This window comes from Mustelus asterias, chromosome 23 (assembly GCF_964213995.1).
Source record: "Mustelus asterias chromosome 23, sMusAst1.hap1.1, whole genome shotgun sequence".
NCBI classification, from domain to species: Eukaryota; Metazoa; Chordata; class Chondrichthyes; order Carcharhiniformes; family Triakidae; genus Mustelus; species Mustelus asterias.
Genome location: NC_135823.1, coordinates 47,200,268 through 47,227,258, shown reverse-complemented (window position 1 = coordinate 47,227,258; position 26,991 = coordinate 47,200,268). Strand labels below are relative to the sequence as shown.

General features: G+C 43.1%; 1 protein-coding gene across 3 annotated transcripts; it reads right to left on the bottom strand.

Moving 5' to 3' along the window:
* Positions 1-26,991, bottom strand: tedc1 (tubulin epsilon and delta complex 1). Of its 3 annotated transcripts, XM_078239825.1 has the most exons (8): positions 26,840-26,991; positions 25,436-25,514; positions 22,595-22,797; positions 16,465-16,632; positions 13,557-13,655; positions 8,294-8,380; positions 7,351-7,548; positions 1-1,609 (listed from the first exon to the last, which is right to left on the bottom strand). In XM_078239825.1, exons 1-8 carry the CDS (start codon positions 26,957-26,959, stop codon positions 1,247-1,249), a joined length of 1,317 nt encoding a protein of 438 aa, XP_078095951.1. In that variant the 5' UTR covers positions 26,960-26,991; the 3' UTR covers positions 1-1,246. The 3 variants fall into 3 exon arrangements, with proteins under 3 accessions (XP_078095951.1, XP_078095952.1, XP_078095953.1); XM_078239826.1 differs by lacking the exon at positions 16,465-16,632 and having other exon boundaries at positions 26,840-26,988; XM_078239827.1 differs by lacking the exon at positions 25,436-25,514 and having other exon boundaries at positions 26,840-26,970.

Sequence of the window (26,991 nt, the reverse complement as noted above, 5' to 3'; positions counted from 1 at the left end):
CCAATTGCACATCTCATTTATTTCTCAAGAATATATTTCTTAATTTTCACCTGGTCAAGAATCTTCATTGTATTTACAGACATTTTCATACAAATACAGAATCGACAAAAGAAAATCATAAGATCAAAGTTCAAGATCTGACAGCACTGACTCAGAATAAAAACCAGGCCTGGGAGATAGCGAGAGCTGCAGTGTAGGTGGGGGGAGGGGGAGAGTGAGAGAGATCTCTGATCTGGAGCCCCCTTGTCAAGCAATCCAATCCACAAACCCAGGCAACATAATCCTGTTTATGCTTGTATTTCTGAATGGAGATTTGAGGAGGGGCTTCTATCTGCTTTGCTGTTTCATTGGTGGATAGATCCAAAACCAGATCTATTCATATTAGCAAGCTGAGCAATACAGGAATTAATGGAAATTAGAAATCAAAACTTCGATGGGCCCATAAAACTTTAATTGTACAGAGAACCATTAGGGAGATCCGATAACATACATTTGTTAACATTATGATTTATGGATTCAGTAGGATAGATAGAACAGGGGGGTGATGTTAAGAACAGTTCTGCACATTAGGGTGGTGGAATTCTAGAACTCTCCCCCAAAATTCAATGAGGCTGGAAGACTATTGAAAATTTCAAAACTGAAATTGATAGAATTTTTCTGGCCCAGGGTATTAAGGATTACAAACCATGGTGGGTAGAGAAAGTTAAGATTCAAATCAGCCACAAATGAATGGTGGAACAGACTTGAGGAGTTGAATGGCTTCCTCTTGCTCTTAGCACAATGGAGGCAAAGCCCAGGACCATTTACTGAATAGATGATATTCATATCACTACACCTCCTCTCAACTATGCATTAGGATGAACAGGACACTAAAAAAAAATTACACCATAACTAATGGAAGTTTGAGCTGACCTTTCAAACAGTGAAATTTGCACACATCTTCCCCTCTTTGGTCTCACATGCTCCACAACATCTCCTGAACGGAAATCAGGCAATCAACTCAAACTTTCATCAATGTACCTATATGATAGACCACTAGGAGTTGAGAGAGTGTAACCTTGTTCTGTCCCTTTTAGCACAGCCAAGATCAGACAGATGTTCTTGGATGTGATGTCTCACTAGACAAATCTTGTCACTTGTTGTTGAGAATAAGTCGATGACTGCAGTAAGCAGGATTGGCCTGTATGACAATGGCTTGCCCAATTAGTCATTTTACTGTCACTAACCAGTAATTAAATACTCAGTCTCATCGCTGCATTGGAGGAATACATATCACTCCATCCAGCCTTTCTAAAATTTCTCCGAGAGCCTCTTTGGAAAGTTGCTGCAGTTCTTGGAGTTCTTTGGTTAACACAACTGCTTCATCTTTTAGCTGCGTGATCACTTCTAATGCTGTGAGACTCCCAGAGTTGTGTTGAGTAGGGGGAGGTTTAGTCCTGACACTAGTGGAGTTGGCTCTCAATGCCAATCTAACACGGCAGTGTCGTCTTCTCTCATGGTTCATTCTGGCCCGCACTGCTGCCAGTTTCTGCTCCAGATCGTGCTGTGTCAGGAACATTGCTTCACATTGTCCTGTAAGATCTCCCATAGCTTGCTCTTTGTCCTTAATCTATTTGCAATGTAAGTGACAATAGATCAGTTAAGTGGACATGAACACAAAGGTCCCATTGGATTAGCAGTTCCTCATTACTGACCCTGTGACTGTCCAACACACCCTCAGTACGGAACCCCCCTGAAAATGCAGCATTCCCTCAGTACTGACCTCCCAACCTTAATAATGCAGCACTCCCTCAATAATGCCACCCCCCCCCCAACAACAGTGCAACGTTCCCTCAGTACTGATTTCCTCACCTCCCCAATAGTGTAGTGCTCTATCGTACTTCCCCTCCTGACACTGCAGCACTCCCTCAGTACTGACCCTCCTGATAGTGCAGCTTAGTTTTTGTCCTCAAGTCTCTGAAATGGGACTTGAACAAAAAAACTTTTGGCTCAGAGCAGAAATGATTCTCTGGACTCGAACAGTTCCTACAGCTTGGAGAGTAGATAATGTAACCCCACTATTTAAAAAAAGTAGAGAGCAAAAGGAATTATAGACTGGTGAGCCTGACATTGGTAGTAGGGATAATTTTAGAATCCATTATCAAAGATTTAAAGCAAAACACTTGGAAAACAGTGTAGGATTGAACAGAATCAGCATAGATTTATGAAAGGGAAATTATACTTGACAAATCTACTGGAATTCTTCGAGGATGTAACGAGAAGAGTTGATGATGGAGAGCCAGTAGACGTGGTTTATTTAGAAGGCTTTCGACAAAGTCCCACATAAGAGATTAGCATGTAAAATTAAAGTGCATGAGGTTGGGGTAGTGTATTGAGATGGATAGAAAATCGATCGGCAGACAGAAAACAAAGACTAGGAATAAACAGGTCTTTTTCCCAATGGCAGGCAGTGACTAGTGGGGTACTGCAGGGATCAATGCTGGGATCCCAACTAGTCACTATAGATATTAATGATTTAGATGAGGGAACTAAATGTAAAACGTGGGATTTTACAGCCTTGCTCAGGCGACCAGAAAATCCTGCCTGAGGTCAACAGACATTTCCATTGTCCGCCCCTCACCTGCTCAGATTCCGTGGCAGACAGGGCAGAAGAATTCCTGCTAATATCTCCAAATTTTCAAATGACACAAAGCTGGATGGGAGGGTGAGCTGTGAGGAGAATGCAGAGATGTTTCAGTGTGATTTGGACAAGTTGAGTAAGGGACAAATGAATGGCAGATGTAGTATAATTTGGATAAATGTGGTAGCAAAAACGGGAAGACAGATTACTATCTGAATGGCCATAAATTAGGAAAGGGGAATGTGAAACGAGATCTGGGTTTCCTCGTACACCAGTCACTAAAGCTAAGAACGCAGGTGCAGCAGGCAATTAAAAAGGCAAATTGTACATTGGCCTTCATAGCAAGAGGATGTACAGGAGCAGGAATGTCTTGCTGCAATTATACAGGGTCTTGGTGAGGATATACTTGAAATAATGTATGCAGTTTTGGTCTACTTATCAGTGGAAGGATGTTTTTGCCCTCGAGGGAGTGTAGAGAAGGTTTGCCAGACTGATTCTTGGCAAGGCTGGCATATGAGGAGAGACTGAGTCGGTTAGGATTGTATTCACTGGAGTTAGAATGAAGGAGGATCTCACAGAAAACCTTTTAAATTCTAACAAGGTAGATGCAGAAAGGATGTTCCAAATGGTGGGGGTGCCCAGAACTAGGGGTCACAGTCTGAGGATACAGGGTAGACCATTTAGGACAGAGATGAGGAGAAATTTCTTCACCCAGGTCAGCCTGTGGAATTCGCTAACACAAAGTAGTTGAGGGTAAAACATTGTATGTTTTCAAGAAGCAGTTAGATATAACACTTGGGGCGAAGGGGATCAAAGGATATGGGAGAGAAGGTGGGATCAGTTTTATTAATACTATTAATTACTATTAAAAGCATTAAGTTGGATGATCAGGCATGATCATAATGGATGGTGGAGTAGGCTCGAAGGACCGAATGGCCTCCTTCTGCTCCTACTTTGTATGTTTCTATGAGCCAAGGTTGGTTCCAACTTGTACTGTGTCCACTAATTGAACAGAAAACCCTTGATACTGTATTTCAACTCCCGCCTGTATCATGTGTTCTTCCTTGATTTTAGAACTGCCTTCATCCCACCTGCTGCGACCTGCTGCACCCTGAAGATCAGCAGAATTGAGGAGAGACCTTCTTTTCCAAGGAAAAGAATGATTATCCATTGACTTGCCCTGCTCCTTGTGTAAAGTGAGGAACTTTTAACTGTTCAGTGATGCAAGTGGGTCAATGTTTTGAATCCCGAGGCTCCCAATACTATGTACCCTCCAGCTGAAGGGCAAAGTTAAAATGAACAAAGTGTTGGTGCTGTGCTGACCAGTTATTAAGAGGTAAATAGGGTTAGGCCTCGACAAGAGAGTGGGCTCCACCCAGAGGCAAAATGACACACCACATAAATCACTGAAAGCAATCATGCCTCTCATTGGAACCCGCTGAGGTAGCAGGAGGCTGAAGGCATTGTTTGCAATTTGAATGCTTGATGGCACAGGACCAAGAGTGGGATATTGTAACTGCTGACATTGAATAGCCTTCATTATAGAAAGTAGGACATAGATTCACCAGGATTACGTGATTACACCAGGGAGAGAAATCTTCCTGTGAGGGGAAACAAGAGATCCAGGAACCATTTCCAGAGGCAGGGAAGGCTGAGAGGAAACCCAATAGAGATTTTTTTTTAAGAATGATGAGTTTTGATGGAGTGAAGGAGAGGAGATTATTTCCTCTGGCACAGGAGTCAGTGATGTGGGTCATCAAAGAGAGCCAGGAGACAGGTTAGGAGGGCTATTCAGTGTTTAGGAAGGACAGACAGAAAGGAAAAGGTGGTGGAGTTGCATTGTTGATCAAAGATGATATTGATACAATATTGAGGAACGATATTAGCATAAATGATGCGGAATCTGTATGGGTCGAGTTAAGAAACAACAAGAGGCAAAAATCATTGGTGGGGGTGGTATACAGATCACCAAACTATAGTGGTAATGTTGGGAAAAGCATTAGACAGGAAATCAGAGAGGCATGTGTTAAAGAACTTCTGTGATTATGGGCGACTTTAATCTGCACAAAGATTGAGAGAGTCAAATTAGTCACAGTACAATAGAGGAGGAATTTCTGGAATGCATACATGATAGTTTTCTGGAGCAATACGTTGAGAAACCAATAAGGGAATAGACCATCTTGGACTGGGTGTTGTGCAATGAGAAAGGATTAGTTAGCAATCTAGTTGTGAGTGAACTCTTGGGGACGAGTGACCATAATATGGTAGGATTCTTTGTGAAGGTGGATAGTGATGTAGTTGATTCTGAGACCAGGGTCCTGATTCTTAATAAAGGTAATTATGATGGTATGAGGCACGAATTGGCCATGATGGACTGGGAAACATTACTGCAAGGAAAGACAGTGGACAGGCAGTGGCAGGTATTTAAAGAACAAATAGGTGAACTCCAGAAGTTGTTTATTCCTGTTTGGCGCTAGAGTGGTAAATTACAAGAGAAATTAGAGAGAGTATCAGATTCAAAGAAGAAGCATACAAATTGGCAAGAAAGCATAAGCCTAAAGATTGGGAGCAGTTTAAAATTCAACAAAGGAAGACCAAAGGATTGATTAAGAAGGGAAAAATAGAGTATGAAAGTACGCTAGTGGGGTACATAACTGATTGTAAAAGTTTCTATAGGTATGTAAAGAGAAAAAGATTGACAAAATCGAATGTAGGCCCTTTACAGTCAGAAATGGGAGAATTCATAATGGGGAATAAAGAAATGGCCGAGGAATTAAATTCATACTTTGCTTCAGTCTTCACAAAGAAAGTCATGAATAATGCACCAAAAGTTCTGAGAGAAACAAGTTTTAGCGAGGAGCTGAAGGAAATCAACATTAGCAGAGGATGGTTTTGGGGAAATAGTTGGGATTGAAGGTGGATAAATTGCTAGTCCTGATAATCTTCATCCCAGAGTACTTAAGAAAGTGGCCCTAGAAATAGTAAATCCATTGGTGGTTATTTTCCAAAATTCTTTGGACTCTGGACCAGTTCCTACAGATTGGATGATAGCTAATGTAAGCCTGCTATTCAAAAAGGAAGGTAGAGAGAAAACAGGGAACTATAGACCAGTGAGCCTGACGTTGGTACTGGGGAAGTTACTAGAGTCCATTATCAAGGATTTCATAACTCAGCATTTGGAAGGCAGTGGTATAATCAGACAGAGTCAGCATGAATTTACAAAAGGAAAATCACGTTTGATGAATCTATTGGAAGCTTTTGAGGATTTAACTAGTAAAGTTGACCGAGGAGAACCAGTGGATGTGGTTTATTTAGACTTTCAGAAGTCTTTCGACAAGGTCACACAGGCTACTATGTAAAGTTAAAGCACATGGGATTGCAGGTAATGTCATGAGATGGATGGAAAGCTGGTTAGCAGATAGGAAGCAAAGAGTTGGCATAAATGGGTCTTTTTCTGATTGACAGTCAGCGACTAGTGGGGTTCCGCAGAGATCTGTGTTAGGACCCCAACTGTTCAGATTATATATTAATGATTTGGAAGAGGGAACTGAATGTGTAATCTCCAAATTTGCAGATGATACAAAGTTGGGTGAGAGGGTGAACTGTGAGGAGGATGCAAAGATGCTTCAGTGTGATTTGGACAGGCTGAGTGTGTGGGCATATGCATGGCAGATGCAGTATAATGTGGATAAATGTGAGGTTATTCACTTTGATAGCAATAATAGGAAGGCAGCTTATTACTTGAATGGGTGTAAACTGAGAGAGGTGGATACTCAACGAGACCTTGGTGTCTTTGTGCATCAGTCGCTGAAAGTAAGCGTGCAGGTACAGCAGGCAGTAAAGAAGGCAAATGGTATATTGACCTTCATGGTGAGAGGATTTAAATATAGGGATAGGGATGTTTTGCTGCAATTGCATAGGGCTTTGGTGAAGCCACACCTGGAGTACTGTGTAGTTTTGGTGTCCTTATCTGAGGAAAGATGTCCTTGTTATAGACGGAATACAGCAAAGGGTTACCAGGCTGATTCCTGGGATGGCAGGTCTGTCATATGAGGAGAGATTAAGTCAGTTAGGATTATATTCATTGGAGTTTAGAAGAGCGAGAGGGGATTTTATAGAAACTTATGAAATTCTAACAGGGTTAAACAGAGTAGATTCAGAAAGAATGTTCCCACTGGTGGGAGAGTCCAGAACTAGGGGTCATAGCTTGAGGGTAAGGGGTAAACCTTTTAGAACCGAAGTGAGGAGAAATTTCTTCACCCAGAGGTCGCTGAATTCACTACCACAGAATGTAGTTGAGGCCAAAACGTTGTCTGAGTTAAATAAGAAATTAGATATAGCTCTAAGGGCTAATGGGATCAAGGGATATGGGGGGACTGTTGGGGGGGGGGGGGGGGAGTGGGGGGAGGTAGAGATCAAGATATTGAATATGATCAGCCATGATCAAAATGAATTTCAAAGGGCCGAATGGCCTACTCCTGCTTCCAGTTTCTATGTTCACACAGAAGGTTACTGGAATGTAGAATGTTTTGTTGTTGGGAGCAGTCAAGGTAGGGGTCATTATCCTTTTCCATATGACAAACTTATAACATGTTCTGTGTTCCTCACATTGTGAATTTATGTCAGTTTTTTAGCTGCTCTGAGTTATGGCAACTATACACCTGATTGGAGGTAGCTGTCCAAACACAATTGGGTGGAGTGTTTAACTCCAAAGTACAACAAATGGTTACCCTTTCATCTTTCACCGTTCTTCGGTCCTGCAGCTCCGATTGCAGTTTCAGCAGCTCACCGCAGAGTTTATCTATTTCTCTGAAGAGATCACTTTCTCTGCAGTTCCCTCTCTGGTCTAACGAGTGGCCAGTGACTGGTACAATATTTACATTCAGCAGCTCCTGGGTATCCTGCAGCTTGGCAGACAGCACACTTTGCTGAGAAGGAACAAACGTTTGTTATTAATCTCAATCTGGGTAACTGATCACATCCTTTCCTCCACGTTAAAAGACCAGGCTAAAAAGACCAACAATCCCTCTATCTCAAAGGTCCTCTTTTAAACCATAGCCTTGTAACATTAATGGAGGACATTTACTATCATTACGAATGCTGGCAACAGAAATAATGGGAATTCCTGGAAAAGGGAAAGAAGGGGCAATAGGAAACCCTATGCAAGACTCTTGCTGAATGAGGGAACATTGGTTAGCCTGATAGTTAAAGAATGCCCTCCATTTGGATGTGTCTTTTGCGATGTGCCTCAGCCTTGATGTGGGTTCCAACAGGACTGGATAAACAAGACTGTGGCTGGTACATTGTGCAGGTTCTACCTCATCAGGCATAGCTATACAGTAGATGGAACAGGGCTGCTTTGCCTTTCAAGTTTCAAAAACAGAGTGAAGTCTTGTCCTTTCTCTACAGGTTACTTCTGCAGTTCTGTATAATCTGCCAGCGTACTCAGGATGTGTTCAGTCCCCATGAACTTCTGACCATTGAAATCAATGGAATAAAATCAGCCCTTTAATTTCAAATACAGTGGGGCAAACCTGTACAAACTCATTTCAACAGCAAGTGCAACAACTTGTACAGTTACACCGTGTCTGTACTGTTACGAGCATACTGTGCAAGATTTAACATTAGTAATGTTTCTGGCAACACTGATCAGTAACACTATTGTTCTCTTACCATCCACTGCCAGTATAAGGGCTCCAGCCGCTTCCACTCCAGGTAAGCCTCCAAATGCATGTTCTCACGCTCCAGGTGCTGCACAAACTACAGCATTGAAAATGGCATTAATAAAGGAACAGAAAGAGACTGAGACTTGTTTTGATAACCTGAAACAGTGGTCATATCTGTAGGGCAGGCAGAGAAGACAGAACAACTTGACAGAATAAATCAAATTCTCAGAGATAGCACAGTCAGGTATAGTTAGCTGGTGTCAAATTGAGGAGACAAATCGAGAGGAATTGTTTGTCTGTTGCTGCAAGATCCAATGTAGCTGCTGGATCTTTATATCCTGTATTCACACTACTGAATTAGTCTGGGCAGCATTCACCAGTATCTCTGGTTAAGGCAGCGGGCTGGATTCTCCGGCCATTCATATTAGCAGGATTTTCTCATCCCACTGCAGTGAATGGAGATTTGGCTGAGTGCCAAATTCTCTGTCCTCTTTGGCAGCAGTGGTGGGGTGTGAACGGCCAGAGAATTCCAGCCAGTGAGCTGCTGAGCCAGACAGAATAGAATTATTTTCGGTTTGAGCCCAAGTCTGGGCTGTTTTTGGATCTTAGCCAAGGAGACTTAGGAGCTGTTAAAACTGGCCTCAAATCCAAGTGTTGGAAAATGGAAATATGATCAGGATTCCCATTCTCCATCACTATCCAGCAATCCCTGCTGAAGTGTCCTGTACATAAACTGGTTTAGCTAATTTCAGCCTCAGCTGTGATGCTTCCAGTTAAATATTCTTCCAGTGCCAAATTTTTGTGTTCTTATGTGAACAGTTCAGTGAGTGAGCCACCAGACAATTCCCATCGAATTCTCCAGCAGAGTGTCATCACCCTCAAGAGTTGATATTTAAAAGCCTGAAGGGCAACCATCTCAGTTTGGTGCAGAATGTAGCTACCATTCAGTATTAGACAGCAGCAATGGTTGCAGGTTCAGTAACTAATGGGAGTCACATTCATGTAGCAAGGGAAAGTCTTGGCTTGGCAGTTACTATTAGCCAAATAGAGAGCACTGACAATTAGCTGTGACTAGGTTGCAGGCATTTGCATTCCAACTATAGATACAAAATAGGTGCAAAAGTAGGCCATTTGGTCCCTCCAGCCTGCTCCACCATTCATTACGAACATGATGGATTTGTTTGTGTTGAGTTCCCATCTACACCGAATAACCTTTAGATTCTTTTGCCAAATAAGAACCTATCTACCTCTATCTTAAAAATATTCAGCTTCCCTGCTTCCACTTCTGAGGCAGAGTTCCAATGTTGCACAACCCTCAGAAACATCTCAGTTCCATAAAGCATTCCCTAATTTTAAGAGTGTCCCTCTTTCTGGACTCACGCACAAGGGGAAAACATCCTTTCAACGTCTGCATTGTCAAGACCATTCAGGATCTTAAGTATGTCAATCAAATCACCCCTTACTTCTAAACTCTAGTGGAAATGATCCCAGTCTTTCCAACCTATCCTCATAAGACAACCCGCTCATTTCACGTATCAATCTAGTAAACCTAATCGCCTCCAATGCATTTATATCTTTTCTTAAATAAGTAGATTTATTGACTACAGCTCAGCCTTCAGCACCATTATCCCAACAAAACTCATCTCCAAATTCTGTGGCCAAGGCTTGGTTCCTGCCTCTGTGACTGGATCCTCAACTTCCTAACCCATAGATAGCAATAAGGATAGATAATTACACCTCCTTCACAATTATCCTCAGCACCAGTGCCCCACAAGGCTGTCTTCGACTTCTTACTATACTCCTGCATGGCCAAATTCCGCTCCAACACCATCTTCAAGTTAGCTGATGATATCACTGTAGTGGATCAATCTCAAACAATGACAAGACGGAATACAGGAAAAAGATAGAGAAACTGGTGAAATGTTGCGATAACAACAATTTCTCCCTCAATGTCAGTAAAACAAAAGAGATAGTCATCGACTTCAGGAAACGTAGTGGAAAACATGTCCATCTACATCAACGGAGATGAAGTGGAAATGGTAGAGAGCTTCAGGTTTCTAGGTGCTCAGATCACCAACAATCTGTCCTGGTCCCTCCACGCCAACACTATAGTTAAGAAAGCCCACCAAAGCCCATTTTCTCAGAAGGCTAAGGAAATTTAGCAAGTCCACTACGACACTCTCTAATCTTTACAAATACAACATAGAAAGCATCTTTTCCGGATGCATCACAGCTTGGTGTGGCTCCTGCTCTGACCAAAATCACGAGAAACTACAAAGGGTTGTGAACGTAACCCAGTCCATCACGCAAACCAGCCTCCCATCCATTGACTCCATCTGCACTTCTTGCTGCCTCGGAAAAGCAGCCAGCATATTCAAGGACCCCACGCAGCCCAGACATACTCTCTTCTACCTTCTTCCGTCGGGAAAAAGATACAAAAGTCTGAATAATGTACCAACCCACTCAAGAACAGCTTCTTTCCTGCTGCCATCAGACTTTTAAATGGTCCTATCATATATTAAGGCGATCTTTCTCTTCAGCTCTCTGTAACTGGAACAGTATATTCTGCACCCTATCCTTTCCTTCTCCCCTATGTACTCTATAGACGGTACGTTTTATCTGTATAGCATGCAAGGAAGAATACACGTGACAATAAATCAAATAATAAATTAATACTGCGCACAGTATTCGTAATTCGGCCTCACAATGCCCTGAATAATTCAAACATAACACTCACTTTTATATTCAATTCCTCTTGTAATGGAGGATAGCATTCCATTAGCCTTCTTGACAATAGTCTGCACCTGCATACTAATTTTGTGACTCCTACACAAGGGCACCCAAATCCCTCTACACTTTGGTATTCTGCCACCCTCCATTTAAGTAATATTGTTTTTTATTCTTCCTGTCGAACTTCAAATTTTCCCACATTATACTCCATCTGCCATATTTTGACCAATCAATTTTAAATTTATTTATTAGTGTTACAAGTAGACTTACACTAAGTTGCAATGAAGTTACTGTGAAAATCCCCTAGTTGCCACACTCCGACACCTGTTCGGGTACACTGACGCAGAATTTAGCATGGCCAATCCACCTAACCAGCACGTCTTTCGGACTGTGGGATGAAACCAAAGCACCTGAAGAGAACCCATGCAGACATGGGGAAAACGTGCAAACTCTGCACAGATAGTGACCCAAGCCAAGAATTGAATCCGGGTCCCTGACGCTGTGGGACAGCAGTGCTAACAAGTGTGCTCCAACCTATCTATGTCCATCTGCAAACTCCATGTGATATTCTTCACAACATATTTTCCTAGCTACCTTTGTGTCATCAAATTTGTTACCATGCCTTTGTTCCCTTCATTTAAGTCATTGAGGTAAATTGTAAAAAAGTTGAGACCCCAGCACATACCCCTGCATGCCAATCACACAAAGGCACATTTTTGTACACTCTTGTTTTCTGCCTGCCATCCAACCAATCTTCAATCCAAGCTAATATGTTACTCCTTACATCATGAGCTTTTTTTTGCAATCACCTTTGATGTGGCACCTCATCAAATGCTTTCTGGAAATCCAAGTACATTATGTCTGCAGGCTCCCTTCTATCCACAGCTACTCCTTCAAAAAACTCTATTAAATTGGTTAAACTTCTTTCCCTTTCATAAAATCATGTTTGAGTCTTCCCAATTACCTTGAGCTTGCCTAAGTGCCCAGCTAGAACCCCTTTAATTCTAACACCTTCCCCAAGACAGACATCAAGCTAACTGGCCTATAGTTTCTGTTTTATGCCTCCCTCCCTTCTTGAAGAGGGGTTATATTTGCTACTTTCCAGTCTTATGGAACCTTTCCAGAATCTAATGAACTTTTGAAAATTAACACCAACGCATCTACCATCTTATTCACCACCTCTTTTAAGACCAAGGATGAAGTCCACCAGGATCTGGAGACCTGTCAGTCCATAGCTTCATCAATTTGCTCAGTACAGCTTCCCTTGTTATTTTAATTTCACCAAGTTTCTCTCTCCCCTCAACCTCCCGATTTACAGCTATTACTGGAATGTTTCTTGTATCCTCTATAGTAAATACAGAAGCAAAACATTTGTTCATATCATCTGCCAATTCCTTACTATCTACTATTAATCTCCCATTCTCACTTTAAGGACCAACATTTACTTTACTTACTCTTTTCCTGTTTAAATACCTGTGGAAATTCTTGCTATCTGTTTTTTGCATTCCTAGCTACCTTCCTCTCATACTTTAATTTCTTTCTCCTGATTAATATTTTAGTCATTCTCTACTGTTCTTTATATTCTGACCAATCATCTAACCTCCACTCATCTTTGTGTAGTTATATGTTTTTTCTTCAAGTTTAATGCTTTCCTTAACTTCTTTGGTAAACCATAGATGGTGGCTCCTCCTATTTTTGGAATTTTTCTTTGCAGCAGGAGTACACTTATTCCGAGTATTCTGAAATATCCCCTTAAATGTCTGCCACTGCTTCCCTATTGATCTACCCCGTAGTCTAGAATCCCAGGTTCACTTCACCTAGCTCAGCATTCATGCCCACAAAGTTTTCCTTATTTAAGTTTAAAATACTAATCTTAGACCCACTCTCCTCCCTTTCACATTGGACGTAAAACTCAATCATATTGTGGTTACTGCTACCTAGAGGTACCTTTACCTTAATACTAAGTCTAAAATAATCTGCACTTTGGTAGGTGTTATTCTCAGAAGCTATGTCAAAGGTATTCCATGAACTCCTCATCCAGGCTATTTTTGCCAATCTGATTTTTCCAATTTGTATGCAGATTAAAGTCACCCATGATTGCCATCCCTTTAGCACAAACCCCCAATGTTTCTTCTTATATACTTTGCCCCTCCATGTGGTTACTGTTAGGGGACCTGTAGACCACTCCCACTAGTGACTCCTTTCACCTACTATTCCTAATCTCACCCAATCTGATTCCACATCCCAATCTCCTGAACCAGAATCATCTCTAACTATTGCACCAATGCCATTCTTGATCAACAGTGCTACCCCTCCACCTTTACCTAGCTTCCTATCCTTCTTGAATATCATATACTCCCTGATATTCAGGACCCAATCCTTGTCCTTCTGCAGCCAGGTCTCCGTAATGGCTATTAGATTATGTTAATTTACTTCAATGTGTGCTATCAATTAACTGCAAAAAGGAAGCCATAGGATTATACTTTACCACCCCTGTAGAAAGGGAGATCTTTATGTAGTCTGGGCCACAACCAGCTCACCTCAGTGTACTGTTTAGGATCTTGGATCAGGCGTGTTTCAGTTGCAGACAAGTGATCCAAGCTCTGGCTGCTGCTGCATCCTCTGGTGTACAAATGGATCTGAAATCCAACATCACAGATCAGAGTACGGGTTGTTTCACTGGTCCTGTAATGGACTTGCAAACAGAAACAAGCTTCAACTCACATGGTGGCCATTTGTCTTTTGCTACCTGTGCTTAATTTATGCCTCTCTTAGGATCAATTTATGCAGTCCCATTCTCCTGTGTTCTCCCTAAAACCTCCATTGTAGAATATAAAGGCAAGGGAGAAATTAAGCAGGAAAGTCAGAAAAGATCAGGTTCTCATGTGGAGAGAAACATTGGCACAGACTCAATGGGCAGTATGGCCCATTTCTGTTTTGGAACAGAATACGATTTTATGCTACATCTAGGGTTTTCAAACTGCCAATCAAACTAAGTCTATAGAGCAATCGTCCTGCCTATGCAAAAGAGACTTGGATTGTGTACCAATGTCATGCCAAGAAACTCAGCCACTTTCATTTGAGCTGCTTTTGGGAGCTTCTGAAGAGCAGATGGCAGAACAAAATACCAGATACCATGGGGCTCACCCGAGCAGACATCTCAAGCAGCTATACCATACTGAGACTGTCACAACCGAGTTGGGCTAGTCATGTAGTCATAATGCCTGACATTCACTTCAAGTGATTAATCTATGGAGAGCTCGAGTCTGGGATGCAGTCTTATGGCGGTCAAAGTAAGCTTACAAGGACATTCTGAAGGCTATACTTAGGAGCTCTAACATCAACTTTGCATCCTGGGAGAAGTTCACCCAGGATTGCTGCACTTGGTGTAACCAAATAAAAAATTGTGTGATTTTCTTCAAAAGCAAGCACAGATCGGTAACAAAGAGAAAACTCAAGTGAACATTCCAAGCCAGCAACCATCCAAAACTCAATCATCTGCTATATCCAGTTCCATTTGCAGCAGGAGCTTCTAGGTGCAGTTCAGCCTTAGCAATAACTTGTGTACTTCCCGGAACCCCACTAAACATTCCAGGTGATGAACATGGTCATCTTCTCCTCGAAGGCCAAACAAGATTATTAACTGCTGTTCCCTTCCCATTATCATCATCATATGTGCTCTGCCTAAAGGCAAGTCCTTGGCTCATTTTTTGTTGATGCTTTATTCTAAGCTGATTTGTTGACAGTTTTTGTCAGTGGTGATTTGCCTTTGCTTTGCACTCATTGGGGCAGGACAAAATATTCCTCAGCTGGAATGAGTATTGAACCTGCACTGTTTGCATTATACTGAACCATACACTAGTCATCTAGGCAACACACCCAACCAGCCTCCTTTCTTTTCAATAGGCAATGGATTATCTAGCACTTTAATTCAGATTGCAGGTTTAATTTTGGAAGCCTGGTCACCCTAAACAAAACCTTATGTGCAATTATGACACATGACTGGGTTGAGGCAGCACTAACAATCTATGATCACTTAGTACACAGCATTAACCCAACCTCAATGCGTCACTATCTTACAAACTTCAGCTGCATCTTATCTGGTTTTGTGGCAGGTAGGTCGTGCCTTACTAACCTTATTGAGTTTTTTGAGAAAGTGACCAAGGAGGTGGATGGGGGCAAGGCAGTGGACGTGGTATATATGGATTTTAGTAAGGCGTTTGATAAGGTTCACCATGGTAGGCTTCTACAGAAAATGCAGATGTATGGGATTGGGGGTGATCTAGGAAATTGGATCAGGAATTGGCTAGCGGATAGGAAACAGAGGGTGGTGGTTGATAGTAAATATTCATCATGGAGTGCGGTTACAAGTGGTGTACCTCAGGGATCTGTTTTGGGGCCACTGCTGTTTGTAATATTTATTAATGATCTGGATGAGGGTATAGTTGGGTGGATTAGCAAATTTGCTGATGACACCAAAGTCGGTGGTGTGGTAGACAGTGAGGAAGGGTGTCGTAGTTTGCAGGAAGACTTAGACAGGTTGCAAAGTTGGGCCGAGAGGTGGCGGATGGAGTTTAATGCGGAGAAGTGTGAGGTAATTCACTTTGGTAGGAATAACGGATGTGTTGAGTATAGGGCTAACGGGAGGACTATGAATAGTGTGGAGGAGCAGAGGGATCTAGGTGTATGTGTGCATAGATCCCTGAAAGTTGGGAATCAAGTAGATAAGGTTGTTAAGAAGGCATATGGTGTCTTGGCGTTTATTGGTAGGGGGATTGAATTTAGGAGTCGTAGCGTTATGTTGCAACTGTACACAACTCTGGTGCGGCCGCACTTGGAGTACTGTGTGCAGTTCTGGTCCCCACATTACAGGAAGGATGTGGAGGCTTTGGAGAGGGTGCAGAGGAGGTTTACCAGGATGTTGCCTGGTATGGAGGGGAGATCCTATGAGGAGAGGCTGAGGGATTTGGGATTGTTTTCGCTGGAAAGGCGGCGGCTAAGAGGGGATCTTATTGAAACATATAAGATGATTAGAGGTTTAGATAGGGTGGATAGTGATAGCCTTTTTCCTCTGATGGAGAAATCCAGCACGAGGGGGCATGGCTTTAAATTGAGGGGGGGTAGTTATAGAACCGATGTCAGGGGTAGGTTCTTTACCCAGAGGGTGGTGAGGGATTGGAATGCCCTGCCAGCATCAGTTGTAAATGCGCCTAGTTTGGGGGCGTTTAAGAGATCCGTAGATAGGTTCATGGACGAAAAGAAATTGGTTTAGGTTGGAGGGTCACAGTTTTTTTTTTAACTGGTCGGTGCAACATCGTGGGCCGAAGGGCCTGTTCTGCGCTGTAATGTTCTATGTTCTATGATGAAGCATAACTCAGACCCAATTGGTCCTGATGCTTGTGAAGGGGTTGGGAGTGATGATGTATAAAGGTCAGTGTCGTTGTATACCTTGTAGAGAGCAGAACACCTCTCCTGCTGAACACTATAAAGACTTCGCCAGCGGAACCGCAGCTTCCCTTGTAAACACTGCAGGTATCGCACATCCATTCCCATTGGGTGTCTACCATCCTGAATGTCCAGTCTCTCCATGGAGCGGATAGGTATAGTCTGTCTGCACTAAAAGCAAACATCACCATCACAATTACTAGTGGCCAATTCAGTCAAACATTCCATCACAATGCTATCTCAGATTTTAAAAAAACAAGTTCTTATTGAATGATTGCTTCAAGATGCTGAGGTAGTTTTAGTACACTGGATCTGTGTGCTCTTACATAGAAACATAGAAGATAGGAGTAGGGGGCCATTTGGCTCTTCGAGCCTATTCCGCCATTCATCACGATCATGGCTGATCATCCAACTCAATAGCCTAATCCTGCTTTTTCCCCATAACCTTTAATCCCATTCGTCCCAAGTGTTATATCCAGTCACTCCTTGAATAAATTCAATATTTTGGCATCAACTACTTCCTGCGGTAATGAATTCCACAGGCTCACCACTCTTGGGTGAAGAAATGTCTCCTCATCTATGTCCTAAATGGCCTACCCTGTGACCCCTGGTTCTGGACTCCCCCACCATTGGGAACATCCTCCCTGCAACTACTCTGTCTAGTCCTGTTAGAATTTTATAAGTCTCTATGAGCTCCCTCCTCATTCGTCTGAACTGCAGCGAAAACAATCCTAACCTAGTCAATCTCTCTTCATACATCAGACCCTCCATCCTCGGAATCAGCCTGGTAAACCTTTGCTGCACTCCCTTGAGAGCAAGAACATCCTTCCTCAGAAAAGGAGGCCAAAACTGCACACAATACTCTAGATGTGGCCTCATCAAGGCCCTGTATAATTGCAACAACACATCCCTGTTCCTGTACTCGAAACCTCTCGCAATCAAGGCCAACATGCCATTTGCCTTCTTGACCGCTTGCTGCACCTGCATGCTTACCTTCAGTGACTGGTGCACAAGGACACCCAGGCCCCACTGCACACTCCCCTCTCCCAATTTACAGCCGTTCAAGTAGTAATCTGCTTTCTTGTTTTTGCGTCCAAAGTAAATAACCCCACACTTATCCAAATTATACTGCATCTGCCATTGATTAGCCCACTCACCCATCCAGCTCATTCTGAAGGATCTCTGCATCCTTGTCAGTTCACCCTCCCATCCAACTTGGTATCATCTGCAAACTTTGAGATGTTACATTTTGTTCCCTCATCCAAATCATGAGTATATATTGTGAATAGCTGGAGTCCCAGCACCAATCCCTGTGGCAGTCCATTAGTTACTGCCTGCCAATTTGAAAAGCACCCATTAATTCCTACTCTTTGTTTCCTCTCTGCCAATCAGTTTTCTATCCATCTCAATATACTTCCCCCAATCCCATCCACTTTAATCATGATAATCTCTTGTGCGGGACTTTGTCAAACGCTTTCTGAAAGTCCAAATATATCGCATCTACTGGTTCCCCCTTGTCAACTCTTCTAGTTACATTTTCAAAAAATTCCAACAGATTTGTCAAGCATGATTTCTCCTTCATCAATCCATGCTGACTCTGTCTGATCCTGCCACTGCTTTCTAAATGTTCTGCTGTAAAGTCCTTGATAATGGATTCGAGAATTTTCCCCACTACCGATGTTAAACTTACTGGTCTATAATTCCCTGTTTTCTCTTTACCTCCCTTTTTGAATATTGGAGTGACATTCGCTACCCTCCAATCTGCAGGGACTGTTCCAGAGTCTATAGAATCCTGGAAGATGACCACTAATGCATCTACTATTTCTAGAGCCACTTCCTTAAGTACTCTGGGATGTAGATTATCAGGCCCTAGGGATTTATCTGCTTTCAATCCCATCAATTTTCCCAGTACCATTTCTCTACTAATACTGATCTCCCTCAGTTCTTCCCTCTCACTAAATCTTGCATTCTCCAACATTTCTGGCATTTGATTTGTGTCCTCTTTTGTGAAGACAGAACCAAAGTATGTATTCAGTTGCTCGGCCATTTCTTTGTCCCCTATTATACATTCCCCCGTTTCTGTCTCAGGGGACCTACATTTGTCTTCACCAACCTCTTTCTCTTCACCTATCTATAGAAACTCTTAGTGTCAGTCTTTATGTTCTCTGCAAGCTTACTTTCATACTGTATTTTCCCCTTCTTAATCAATCCCTTGGTCCTTCTTTGCTGAATTCTAAACTGCTCCCAATCCTCAGACCTATTATTTTTCTTGGCCAATCTGTATGTTTCTTCCTTCCTTGGATCGGATACTCTCTCTAATTTCCTTTGTAAGCCATGGATTGGCCCTCTTACCCATTTTGCTTTTGTGCCAGTCAGGAATAAACAGTTGCTGCAGTTCCCCTATGCATTCCTTGAATGTTTGCCATTGCCTATCCACTGTCATCCCTTTAAGTAACTCTTCCCAATTTATCACTTCAGCACCTAGTCTCTGAAACAACTACTTCACTCTCCATCTTGATAAAAAAAATTATTTCATGTAATAGTCGCTCATCCCCAGGGGGTCTCGTACAGCTAGATGGGCAATGATCCCCTTCTCATTACACAGTACCCAGTCTAAGATGGCCTGCTCTCTAGTTGGTTCCTCCACATATTGGTCAAGAAAACCATCCCGTATTTACTCCAGAAATTCCTCCTCCACGCCATTGTGGCTAATTTGATTTGCCTGAATGTATATGCAGATTAAAATCACCCATGATCACCGATATTCCCTTACCTAATTTCCTGTTTAATACCATTCCCAACATCACCACTGCAGTTTGGGGTGTATATATAACATCCACTAATGTTTTTTGCCCCTTGGTATTTCTCAACTCTACCGAACAGACTCCACGTTGTCAGAGCTAATATCCTTTCTCACTATTTTGTTAATTTCCTCTTTATCCAGCGTGGCCACTCCACCATCTTTTCCTTTATGCCCGTCCTTCCTAAATATTGAATACCCTGGGACATTCAATTTAGACCCCTGGTCACCCTGCAGCCATGTTTCCGTAATCCCAATTATATCGTACCCGTTTACATCTATCTGTGCGATTAATTCATCCACTTTATTGCAAATGCTCCGCGCATTAAGGCACAGAGCCTTTAAGCTTGTCTTTTTAACATCGTTTGCCTTGCTCCCAATTTTTATTTCTATATCTCTGTTTAAACTTTGTCCTTGGTTTCTCTGCCTATCACTTTTCTTATTCCCTCTTCTACCTTTTGTTTTTGTCCTTGCTCCCTCCTTCTCTGATTCCTTACATAGGTTCCCATCCCTCTGGTATATTAGTTTAAACCCTCCCCAACCGCTCTAGCAAACAGTCCCCTAGGACATCAGTCCCAGTCCTGCCCAGGTGTAACCTGTCCAATTTGTACAGGTCCCAACTCCCCCAGAAGCGTCCCAATGCCCCAGGAATCTGAAACCCTCCCCTGACACCACCTCTTCAGCCACGTATTTATCTGATATATCCTGTCATTTCTACTCTGACTAGCACGTGGGACTGGTAGTAATCCTGAAATCACTACCTTTGAGGTACGATTTCTTAACTTTCTTCCTAACTCCCTGCTTTTAGGGCCTTATCCCTTTTTTTAACCGATGTTGTTAGTGCCAATGTGTACCACGGCCAGTGGCAATTCACCCTCCCCCTCCAGAATGTCCTGTACCCGCTCCGAGACATCCTTGACCCTAGCACCAGGGAGGCAACATACCATCCTGGAGTCTCATTTGCGGCCACAGAAAGGTCTGTCTATTCCCCTTACAGTTGAATCCCCTATTATTATTGCACTGGCACACTTTGGACCCCTCCCCTCTGCAGCAGAACCAACCATAGTGCAACGAGTTTGGCTGCTGCTGTTTTCCCCAGAGAGGTCATTCCCCTCAACAGTATCCAAAGCGGTATATCTGTTTTGCAGGAGAATGGCCACAGGAGATTCCTGCACTACCTGCCTATCTCTCTTGCTCTGTCTGGTGGTCACCCATTCCCTTCCTGCCTGCGGAATCTGAGCCTGTGGTGTGACCACCTCTCTATACATGCTATCCACGATACTCTTTGACTCGCATGCCACCATGCTTTATTAATAGCCAGGTGAGGGTGTGATTGCTGTTGAGATTGCCACACTGTTCTGTGCTTCTGCACATTGAAGCATCACTTTAGAAATGCCATTTAAAAATGACTACATTCAATAACAATTCGGGAATAATGTGGGCTTCACGCCAACCAACAACAGTGAGACTGTCAATAAGGAAATAGCATACATGATAAATAATTAGACTCAACGGATACAGTGGCCTACTGCTGCTCCTACGTTCAGCAGTATGGATGGAAATATAAAATTACAGTGACTTTGATAAATTTCAAGTGAATGAGCAAAACTATGGCAAATTAATTTCAATCTAGGCAAATATCAGGTCATCCACTTTGAACCTAAAATAGATAGAACAGCATACTTTCTAACAGTGGAGGTCCAGAAGAGATCTTGAGGTCCGGGTGCAGAAAATAATTAAAGAGACTAATAGAATGCTGGCCTTTATATCTAGAACAACAGGGATAGAAGTCACGTTTCAACTGTGCAAAGCCGTGATTAGATCACACCTGCATTACTGTGACCAGTTCTGGGTACTGTACCTTGAGAAAGATGTACTGGCCTTGGAGGGACTGCAGCGAGATTCACGAGAATGATACTGGGATTCTAATTGTTAAATTACAAGGAAGAGTACAGAACCTATGGTTGTATTTCCTAAAATTTGAAAGGCTGAGGGATGATTTTATCAAATATTTCATGGAATCCATGGAGCTAGTGGCCTCCTTGTGTGCTGTAATGACTCTATATTAAAAAGAACAGGTAGAGTAGATTAAGAAAAACTATTTCTGCTATGGAGTAGGGGCCATAATCTGAAAATTAGAGCCAGAGTTTTCAAGAGTGAAATTTGGAAATAGTTTGACAAAGGGTGGTAGAAGTGTGGAACTCTCTTCCACAAACAGCATTTGATGCTGAATCAGTTGTAAATTTTATTTCTAAGATTGATGGATTTTTGTCATCCTAAGGTAATAAGATACAGGGGACAAAGACAGACAAATGGAGTTAGGTTGCAGTTCAGTTATGATCACGTTGAATGGTTTTAGCGACTAAACGGTCTCCTCCTGTTCTGAAAACAGCAACACAAAATAATATCCCATCTTTCTGAAGATTTTCATTCAAAATAAACCATAAATATTTTCAGACAGAGAGCAAGAGATACAGCAAATGAGAGAAAGCGAGAACTAGAGATAGTGAAAGAGTGAGCACCTGAAACAGCATCCAATTAAGATAGTGACAGCAAAGGGAAATATGCAGGAGAAAGCAGGAGACAGAAAGCAGCAAGAAGCACAAGAAAACAAGGACACAAGATAAGAAACAATGTGAGAGCATGCACACAGAAAGACAATGAAACAGGAAGCAGGACAAAACTAAATGCAAGAAAGAAAGCACAGCGCCTGAGTGTTTAAGAAAGCACCTGAAAGAGAAAGCAACAAAACAGGAAAGACTGCCCGAGAGAGAGAATCAGAGAGACAGAGGCAGAGACATCCACAGGCATGGAGACAAGGAGAGTGAGAGAGTGAAAATTAGTGACTGGAGTAGCCTTGCCTCTCCCTGCAATCCCCTCCAAGCCCTCTGGGATATCTGCGTTCCTTGAATTCTGCTCTCTTATGCATTCCCAATTATAATTGCTCCATTGGTAGCTGTGCTTTCAGCCGCCTAAGCCCCAAGCTCTGGAACTTCTTCCCTACTCCTCTCCCATTTTTTAACCTTGCTTTCCTCCTTTAAGCCACTTATTACCCATCTCTTTGACCAAGCCTTTGGTCACCTGACTCAATATCTCCTTATGTGGCTCACTGTCATACTTTTAGAATGTTCCTGTGAAGTGCCTTGTGACATTTCATTATGTTAAAGATATTGTTGTTATTTACAGAGCTAATCTCCAATGACTCCTGGGCATGCCCCACTCTTTAATATCTGCAAAATATAGAAATGCTCATCACCTACACAGAACAAATGGCTGTGTCTGTAAACATTGCCACTAAGGATTGCACTGCTGCATACTGCAAGGTGTCCATACCGTGCAGAGTGATGCCTGATCGTCCACATGCATCCTGTGCAGATTCAGAAGCTGCTCCAACAGGTGGATTTTCTGCAGTAGCCAGGAGAAAACCAGAAGGAGTTCCCGGCTACCCCGAGTGCCATCTGCTGGCAACTGGTAGAAATCCATGAATCCGTAACCATAATAGCAAACTGCAGCCTTCACATATTCAACCTGTTCTGCTGTATGGGGTGGAGAGAGAGAAAATAGACAAGGTAAACTATTAAAGGCAGCTTGTTGCACAGTGCACTCCTTCACTCAATTACTAACCGTTTAAACAAACCTTGCTCACAAATTATTAGGAATGTGGCTGCAGAAATGGGTTCTCGTATCAGACACACACACCTCTCACACACACATACACACTCATCACACGCATCAGCGATTTGGAGAACGCACATACTGAGTGACGAAGGGTCAGCCAAACTCGAAACATTAACTCTATTCTCTCTCCACAGATGCTGTCAGACCTGCTGAGATTTTTCAGCATTTCGGTGATGGTGATCATAACTCTGTACGGTTTAATGTAGATATGGAAAAGGACAAAGATGGACCAGAAATAAGATTTCTGAATTAGATGAAGGTTGATTTTAATAGCCTAAGACAGAATCTGGCCAAAGTGGACTGTAGGAAGATCCACAGAGCAGTGGAGTCATTCAAAAAGGAGAGAGTATAATACCAACATGTTCCCACAGAGGTAATGGGTGAGATCAACAAGTCCAGAGAACCCTGGATATCAAGGGATCATTAGCATTGGATAAGGGAAAAAAAGGAGACTTATGACAGATTCAGGGCGGTCAAAACAGTGGATGCCCTAGAGAAGTATAGAAGGTGCAAGGGGGGTACTTAAAAGCAAAGAGAGTGCATGAAAAAACACTGGCGGGCAAAAAGGGAAACCCCAAGGTGTTTTATAAGTATATTAAGGGTAAGAGGATAACCAGGGAAAGGGTAGAGCCCATTACAGACCAAAGTGGCAACCTGTGTTTGGGGCTGAAAGATGTAGGTGAGGTATTAAATGAGAAATTTGCATGTGTTCACGATGAAGAAGGACGATGTAGATATAGAAAGCAGGGAAGGGGAATGTGATATAATTGAAAGATTAGCATAGAGAAGAAGAGGTGCTGACAGTTTTAGAGGGCTTAAAGTAGATAAATTCCCAGGCTGCTGTGTGAGGCAAGGGAGGAGATTGCAGGGTTCAGGCACTAATTTTCAAATTCTTTCTGGCCACAGGAGAGGTAAACACAATAAGAAGTTTAACAACACCAGGTTAAAGTCCAACAGGTTTATTTACCCCAGTCCAACGCCGGCATCTCCACACACACACAGGAGAGGTGCCAGAGGACTGGAGGACAGTTAATGTGTTACCATTATTCAAGAAGAAAATGGGAGAAAAGCCAGGTAATAATAGGCTAGGTGAGTCTAAAATCAGCGGTAGGAAAATAAATCAGCTCTAACGAAGGATCACCCTGACTCGAAATGGTGATTCTATTCCACAGATGCTGTCAGACCTACTCAGCTTTTCTAGCATTTTCTGTGTAGGAAAATTATTCACCTCCTAAGATGTCTGAAAGCCACTTTTACCAATGTGATACTGCTATAAAAGCAGATTCAGAACATTTTGAACTGAACTTGTTTCTTTTTCTCTCCCTTCCCCAATTTTTCTACCCTGAAAATTGACCCAAGGGCCAATTTCTACCCCAGCAGATTCTCTCACACCATTTGTCATCAGGGTGAAGACAGCAACGGACAACAAGCAGATTCATTGAAATGACCAGTGTAGTAGTTTTAGGCACAAGGGTTTGCAGTCAGATAATAGTAGGAACTGTGTCAGCAGCAAGAGCATAATAGTCGATGAGCACAGCCACAATATTGAGTCTAGATACGAGACTGGAAATTGTACAAATCCTCTTTATTTCCTACAGTGAATACACTTGAAAAGTACTTTACGAAAGAAGACCAGAAGTCGTGAAAGACATCACATTAACATACATCTTTCTTTAATAGACTCCAATTTGGGAACTGAAATAGACAACTTATTTGATTATTGTCACATGTATTAACATACATGCTATATAGACAAAACATAACGTTCATAGAGACAGAAACGAGAGCGTGCAGAATGTAGTGTTACAGTCATAGCTAGGATGTAGAGGAAGATCAACGTAACGCAAGGTAAGTCCATTTAAAAGTCTGACAGCAGCATGAAGAAGCTGTTCTTGAGTCGGTTGGTATGTGACCTCAGACTTTTGTATCTTTTTCCCGAAGGAAGAAGGTGGAAAAGAGAATGTCCGGGTTGCGTGCGGTCCTTAATTATGCTGGCTACTGAGTGATTGGCACAGTGGCCGGCACTGCAGCCTCACAGCTCCAGGGACCCAGGTTCAATTCCCGGCTTGAGTCACTGTCTGTGTGTCGTTTGCACATTCTCCCCGTGTCTGCGTGGGTTTCCTCCGGGTGCTCCGGTTTTCTCCCGCAGTCCAAAAATGTGCTGGTTAGGTGCGGTGGCTATGCTAAATTCTCCCTTAGTTTACCTGAACAGGCACCAGAGTGTGGTGACTAGGGGACTGTAACTTCATTGCAGTGTTAATGTAAGCCTACTTGTGACTAATAAATAAAATAAGACCAGCATTACTGCTAATATTATTGCCAGAAAAGGAGTAGACAAGAGAACTGCATGATGAGTGGCATTGGACAGATGAATGTCATGGGAACAGGATTTAGAGAAGTTATTTTGCCCTCTTTTTAGGTCTTCAGATAAAAATCACATTTTGCACATCACTGCTGGTTTTAAATAAATTGTACAGGTATAGGACTGATTCTTACATAAATTTGTGACCTCACAGGGCCAGTCCTCATTGACCAACCTCAAGAGCCAATGTAGCAACTTCCAAAACTCAGCAGTCTGCAAATAAAACACATAAATGAAACAGGGACCCCGAAAATAATGTGACCTGTATAGCATCCTGCGCAATATGTCTCTCCCCCACCCATACCATCCCCCTCATCTCACCCTTACGATGCCCTCTACACCCTGTAATCTGTTATCCCTCACACCCCTACACCCCATGACTGCCATAATCAACCCCTCTTGACATCCTCCACAACTCCCCTTCACTCTCCCTTTGTGAGCCCTGGTTGCCCACTTTCATGAAGCCTCCACTCACCCCTCCCCTACGAGATCATGCTTTCCTCTCCATGACCCCCCTTTCAAACATCCACGATACCTCAACTCCTGTCCGTGACCCCCTCCCCATATCCATGATTCCCTTTCTGATCCCCGTCCTCTCCTCCAATCCCCCAGCGATTCCCCCTCCTTGTGCTACTTCCCTTTTCCATATCTGTCACCCCATGATATCCCACCCCTCCCCAAAATCCCCCATTACCCCACCTGTGATCCCAAAGGGGCAGCACAGTGGCTAACACTGTTGCCTCACCAGGGACTCAGGTTCAATTCCCGGCTTGGGTCACTGTCTGTGCGGAGTCTGCACGTTCTCCCCATGTCTGTGTGGGTTTCCTCCGGGTGCTCCGGTTTACCACAATCAGAAAGACGTGCTGGTTATGTGGATTGGCTATGCTAAATTCTCCCTCAGTGTACCCGAACAGGTGCCGGAGTGTGGTGACTTGGGGGAATCTTAACAGTAACTTCATTCATAGAATCATAGAAACCCTACAGTGCAGAAGGAGGCCATTCGGCCCATCGAGTCTGCACCGACCACAATCCCACCCAGGCCCTACCCCCACATATTTTATCCGCTAATCCCTCTAACCTACGCATCCCAGGACTCTAAGGGGCAATTTTTAACCTGGCCAATCAACCTAACCTGCACATCTTTGGACTGTGGGAGGAAACCAGAGCACCCGGAGGAAACCCACGCAGACACGAGGAGAATGTGCAAACTCCACACAGACAGTGACCCAAGCCGGGAATCGAACCCGGGACCCTGGAGCTGTGAAGCAGCAGTGCTAACCACTGTGCTACCGTGCCGCCCTATTGGAGTGTTAATGTTAGCCTACTTGTGACTAATAAATAAGCTTTAAAACTTTTATCTCCCCCCGGAAATCCTCCATCCCCCCTCAATGATAGGTCTAGCTATGAAATTCCGTGTTAAAGGGCAGCAGCTTTTTATATACAACTCCGGTACATAGAGACCAGGTTCGCGCTCTAATCGGCCCCTGTCCCCGGTGAGTCAGTTGAGTTGGTGCCGCCTTTACAGTGCAGTCTCTCACCGCTTCATTTCGGTCGAACTTGGCCTTACGGAATATCTCCGGGCTGAGGGTTGCGGCAGCCGCCCGCTCCCGGCCCAGCAGCAGGCCGCACAAGGCGGTTATCGCCTCCTTCACGCTCATTATTTAAAGGCGCCTCTCGCTCGCGCCTCTCT